This window comes from Herpailurus yagouaroundi, unplaced genomic scaffold (assembly GCF_014898765.1).
Source record: "Herpailurus yagouaroundi ecotype Mexico unplaced genomic scaffold, PumYag 188, whole genome shotgun sequence".
Classification (NCBI taxonomy): domain Eukaryota; kingdom Metazoa; phylum Chordata; class Mammalia; order Carnivora; family Felidae; genus Herpailurus; species Herpailurus yagouaroundi.
The window spans coordinates 11,942,604-11,948,603 of record NW_024412419.1 but is presented as its reverse complement, the minus strand read 5'-3'; the positions used below and the strand labels follow the sequence as shown (position 1 = coordinate 11,948,603).

The following is a 6,000-nucleotide window of genomic DNA, read 5'->3' as shown; positions in this document are numbered from 1 at the left end:
TTCCCTCTGGAAAGCTGCCTTGCAGGTGGTTTTCAGCTCTGTAGCTCCCGTGTAGCTCTGTGACTCCATTCTTTATCTGCTCAGTTCCTTGAGATTTGCATGTGCAGCTGGAGGTCTCTCTTCACACAAGGCAGTCTAGAAGGTGCTTAGTCCAGAAGGTGCCTACCGGCTGAAAGCAGCCTCTTCCTGGGGTCACAGTCTTGCACTGCCTGTAGATAACGTCTGAAACGGGTCTTTGACATATTTTTCTTTCACGGTGGGAGATCTAGTCTGAAACTAGTTACCCTGTTTATTTTATTATAAAAGCAGTACATACATGTAACAAATTCAAACAGTGCAGAGGCAGAGAACGTCAAGTTTCTTTTCCATTTGCATTTCTCACTGGTACTTATATTAATGATTTAATCTATAAAACCTCTGCTTCTGTAAACCTGTACATAGATGGATTGACTTTGTCATTAACAAGTTGAGATCCTATTGTGGACTTTGTTCCCAGCTTGCTCTCCCTCTGACTGTATCGATGTCTTTCCTAATCAGTGCGTACAGATGCATTTCAGTCTTTTCAGCGTAGCCACAGTCTTCCCCTGTAAGAATGTGAACCACATTTTATTCATCTGTTCTCCTCTTGATAGAAATTTACGTTGTTTACAGTGGCTTGTTTCCTTCCTCTTTTCCTTACCCATCTTCTCCCCCATCCCTCTTCACCAGTGCTGGAAAGACATCCTGTTTGTGTCTGGGTGTAGTACTCAAATAGCTACTGCTGGAATTCTTTCCAGAAGGTTCCACCTATATATACAACTATGAAAAAGGTATGATGGAAGCAGTTTTTTTGCTCTGCTGTTACCTATTTAAGAAGTATTTATTAGGTTCACTGGCAAAGGATAAATTAGTATCTCATTTTCAATTTGCATTTTTTTTAGTTATTAGGTAGAGCATATGTTAAGTGGCTATTTTTATTTTTTTGTGCATTGTTAGATCATACCCTTTTGCCTATATTACCCTTAGCTTACTTGTTCTTATTGGCTTGATAGTATGAATGTTAATACTTTGTCACATGTTACAAATATTGTCACCCAATTGATTTCCTTTGAAATTTGTTATGGTGGTGGTGTTTTGTTTTGTTTTTTCTCTTGTGACTACATTTGCCTTTTTTTTTTTTTTTTTTCTTTTCCCTGTATAATTTCAGAGTTTCTCATCATGGTTAGACCTTTCTCATTCTAGGATTGTAAGATTTTTCTCATGTCTTTGCCAGTACTTACTTCAAACATTCAAGGCTCCAAGTCTTCATAGCCCCACTAGTTTGCTTTTGCTCACTGGTTCTCGATTTAGCAGTCAGAGTGAGTCTGGGAGAGATTGTTCATTCAACCCTTCATTTTGCAAATGACCAAGCGGCACCTTGGTGATCTCCCCAAGGTCACACCCCTTGGTTTTATGGCAGCACTGAGAAGAGAACCCAGTGTTCCTTACCTCGTAATCTTGTCCTGTGTTTCTAATCCGGGCGGCTGAGCACTGGATTAGCGTGTACTCTGTTAGCGCTTGAGTGCTGATTGCTACCACCAGTGTGCTAGGCCCTGGTGAGGCAGTTTGGAACAAGATGGACCCAGGCCCAGGCATTTTGGAATTTATAGTTTAAGTGAATAGACAGATGATAAAAAGTAGACAAACCTGTGCATAATCTTTTGGGATCAGATATGTGGAGGAAATGAAACCAGTGGACAGTGGTGAATAATGGGGCCTTGGGTTACTTTAGCCAGGGTGGTCAGAGAACGCATCCTGGGGAAGCAGTACATAAAGTGAGACCTGAAAGGTGAAAAGGAGCCAGGAGAGGGCTTAGGGAAAGGGTTCCAGGCTGAGAAAACAGCGCAGACAAAAGCATAAGGTGGGAAAGAACTTGGCACCCAGGCAGGTTGAAGGGGCTGCAGCCGGTGCAAGATAAGAGCAAGAATGAACAGTCTGACCATGAACGTGGAGGTTGTCAGACTGCTGGTTAACTTGACCAGCAGCCTTTCTGAATACCCTTCAGACAACCCCATTAACACTTAAATCTGGACTGTTTGTTCCTCTCCAAAACCACACAGTCGGCTGGAAGAATCTGTTGATAAAGCCTTTATTTTTACATTGCTACGTGAAATCTTATTTTGTAATGAAAACGTCTTTATCTGGGTCAAAACACATGCGGAGTTTTCTGGAGCTACTGGCTATAACTAGAAGTAATAGTAAAAACAAATCCCCTTTAGATGGAACCTATTTTAGACAGAAACAGAATGTGGTGCATAAATCTGTTTATCCTAGCAAAATGAAATAAGAGGAAAATACCCAGTTATCACAGGTAAAACAGTAATAATGGAAAAATATTGCTGTGTTTCTTGAGCACATGAATATTTTTCAGGGCATTAAAGTGTCCTCTTGCTGGTGTTTATGTGGCATCTGTGTGTATGTGGGTCTTGTATTGTGTTGTTTATCATTTTGTGCCTGTGTTTACTTCCAAGTTCGGATTTTTTTTAGTTTTATAAAGACAGAGAACTGATATTTTTCTTCATTTTATTATCATTAAAAAAGTTGCTTTTCTAGAGTGTATGTAGTATTTTGTTAGTCTTTAATAAATCCACTAGACCCTCCTGTATTCAAAGACCCCCTTGGATTGTTTTTTTTTTTTTTTTTTTTGGTATGCTTTTTACCTGTTGATGAATAGAGAAACTCCTTGATGTCTGGTACACTTTCCTCATATAAAGAACATATATTATGGGTATTACAGAGATAAGAGGGAAGTCTGAATTCTGTGTTACCTCTTTTAGGTGGAAAGAAGTCTTCAGTTATGTGATTCATGTTTAATTGGTAGTCCTTGAAGGATGCTAAACTCTTACTGTTACCTTGTCCTGTTAATACAGACTTCTCTGAAAGACGTAGTCTTCGCTTACTAGTGAAGATTAGAAAGTGAAACTGATCACTTTCTGTTCCAGGTCCCAGGATGGCAGTGTTGAGTAGGACACTGTCTGTGATTTCATGGAGTTCAGAAACTGGTGGGGGCATCAGTCACGGAAACCACCTAATACGATGCGATCAATGCTATGGGGGAGTTTTGTACAGCATGTCTGGGGCACAGAGAGGAGAGCAGTCAGTTTGGGAGAATGTCCAGGAAGGAGGAGGTAACCACTTGTTAACACAGGTGGTTGTAACAAAAGAGAACCATTTGAGGAGTACTAAAGAAGAACATTCTGGGGCGCCTGGGTGGCTCAGTCGGTTAAGCGGCCGACGTCAGGTCATGATCTCGTTCGTGGTCTGTGAGTTCGAGCCCCGCGTCGGGCTCTGGGCTGACAGCTCGGAGCCTGGAGCCTGCTTCCGATTCTGCGTCTCCCTCTCTCTCTCTGCCCTTCCCCTGTTCACTCTCTGTCTCTGTCTCAAAAATTAATAAATGTTCAAAAAAAAATTAAAAAAGAACCTTCTGGGTAGAGGTAGCAATGTGTACAAAAGGCTGAGACTCGAGTGCGCGTGGTTTGCTTTTTTGCCAGTTGTGTTGTTGGCTCGTCGGATATGTGGAGGTGGTAGTGGTAGGAGGGGACACTGGAAGGCTGTGATGGGGCTATTTGTATGGGGCCGTTGGTGCATGTGGAGGAGTTTGGACTTCATTCTGTTGGAAATGGAGAACCATGCAGCTGCAGGATGGGATCTGTTCCCCTTAGAAAGATCTCTTTGGAGAGTATTGAGGAAGGATTGGGGAGAAAATGGAAGGGAGGAGACCACTTGGGGGGGGGGGCTGTTGTGAGAGTCTCCGAAAGAGACAGCGAAGTCTTAACTGGGCGATTCTGTTAGGGGAGTAGAGAGAAGCCAGTGCATCTCGGAAGCCTTTCTGAGGCCGTCCCGAGGCCCTGTCCAAACTCTGACCGAGAGGCGGTGAGTGTGTGGTGGTGAAGTGTTCACTGTTTGGGAAGGCAGGACACGTAGGTCCAGGGCTTTCTTTGCTCTTGACTCGCGATGTCACCTTGTCAGTCCCCTAATCATCTGGAGTCCCTGCTGGTAAAGGAAAAGGCAGTGGCCCTGTCTCTTCAGTGCTGGCATTCTAATGAGGGACAACTGAAGCCCACAAAACATCAAAAGCCTAAAACAAAGCTAACAGAGTCGAGAGTTTCACTGTCCCTTTTTTTGTTTGTTTTTTTGTAGCCGACAGCTTTTTTCTTCATTATTGTACTGAAAAATTCAGAACAGAGAAAGTACAGGTGTTAGATTGTTAAGATTGGTTATTAAAATATTATAATTGCATGACTGATCCAGGATAGTACTTGATTTACCTAATATCTGTGTCTGTGTATTACACATGCGTGTGTATATTTCTTCTGCAGAATACTGCGTTGTATTTCCTTGGTATCTGTATTTGGTATATTTAGAAGATTTCAGGTGAAATTTTCATTTTTTGCTGTTAGAGATGCTGAACTCACTGGATTGGAATTATTTTCTGCCCACTCTCTCTGCTTTTGATCCATTTTAACTTTGTGAGTGTTTTGAGGTGTGCTGTTCCCAGGCCTTTGCCACACCAGGGCATGCTCAGCCTTCACTAGACCACTGGGGTCACAGTCTTTCCTTCGGGAGTAAGCGGGGCAGAGCTGGCTCTGGTTCGTATGTCCCACTCTTACTTGAAGTGGCTTTCTGGGAACTGTTCTCTTCGATTGAACTGAAGCATTAGAAATCCTTGGGAGAGGATGTAATAGAGTTGAATAATTTACATTTATAGTTACTGCAACTAAACTGTCTGTATAACACATTGTTAAAACCACTTCTTTTCCTTTCATTATAGTTCCAAAAGACCCAAAACCCCAGTGGAGACGTGTAGCGTGGAGTTACGATTGTACCCTGCTGGCCTACGCTGAAAGTACAGGAACCGTGAGGGTGTTTGATCTCATGGGAAGCGAACTCTTTGTTATTACCCCGGTATGTATGTAACCGGAAGCTCATTACATGAAAGGCATTCAAACAAGTATGTGAAGGTGCTTGAATGAATGTGAAAGAGGGGAAATAGAAATGTAAGTCTGAGTAAGTTGTGAACTTAAGATATTCAGAATCTAGTAGGTAGATATCTGTACATGAAATATTTTTCCTTTGTATCTTGTAGTGCGGTGTTCAGAGGTAATCCATTGGCATCAAAACATGGTGGGAAGTGGGGCGCCTCGGTGGCTCAGTCGGTTGAGTGTCTGACTCTTGGTTTCGACGGGGGTTCAAGCCCCACATTGGGCTCTGTGCTGATGGTGTGAAGGCTGCTGGGGATTCTCTGTCTCCCTTCTCTCTGCCCCTCTCCTGCTCATGTTATCTCTCTCTCAAAATAAGTACATTAAAAACAAAACAAAACAAAACCTTAAAACAACAACAACAACAACAACAACCCCCCCCAAAAAACCATGGTGGGAAGTAAATGCTAAACAGAGGTATGGAAAGCTGTTGAGAAGTTCCAGGGGGGAAGAGCAGTCAGCGGGCTGCTGCAATAGGGAACAGCTTTCAGAGGAGCTGCGTCTGTCATCCTAAAAGGATAGAAATTGAAAGGGAGAGTGAAGAAATGACTGGTAGTAATAACTTGTATTTGTGTAGTGCTCTGTACTTTATTAATGAGTTTGACATATATTCTCATTTAATGTTCACAAGAATGGTTCGAGTAGATTGGACAGATATTATCTGCGCTTTACAGTTTGGAAAACTAAAATTGAATTGGGGGCGGGGGCAGGCTGTTGCCATGGCAATCCAGCTCCTAAGTGAAACAATTTCAGGGACCCAGCACTTTTCACTTTGTGTCCTTCTTCCTTGAATGACCCAAGATACAGAGACAGGTACAACAGCATTTCTAACTCTGGCTGCATCTTAGAATTGCCTGGAAAGCTTTATAAGGAAAACAAAAAACAAAAAATTACTTGATTTTCTAGACTTGACCCATAACAATTCTGATTTAATTGATGGGAGTGGGTTCTGGGAATTAATATTGTTTATAGGTTATTTTTTATTTATTTTTTTTATTTTTTA

General features: G+C 42.1%; 1 protein-coding gene across 3 annotated transcripts in view; it reads left to right on the top strand.

The window, feature by feature from the left end:
* The window catches only part of NBAS (NBAS subunit of NRZ tethering complex), a 366,039-nt gene that overhangs the window by 42,011 nt on the left and 318,028 nt on the right, over window positions 1-6,000 (top strand). For all 3 annotated transcript variants that reach the window (XM_040496113.1, XM_040496112.1, XM_040496111.1), the window contains exon 7: window positions 4,790-4,923. In XM_040496113.1, coding sequence (XP_040352047.1) covers window positions 4,790-4,923 — 134 coding nt within the window. The remainder of the gene's footprint in view (window positions 1-4,789; window positions 4,924-6,000) is intronic.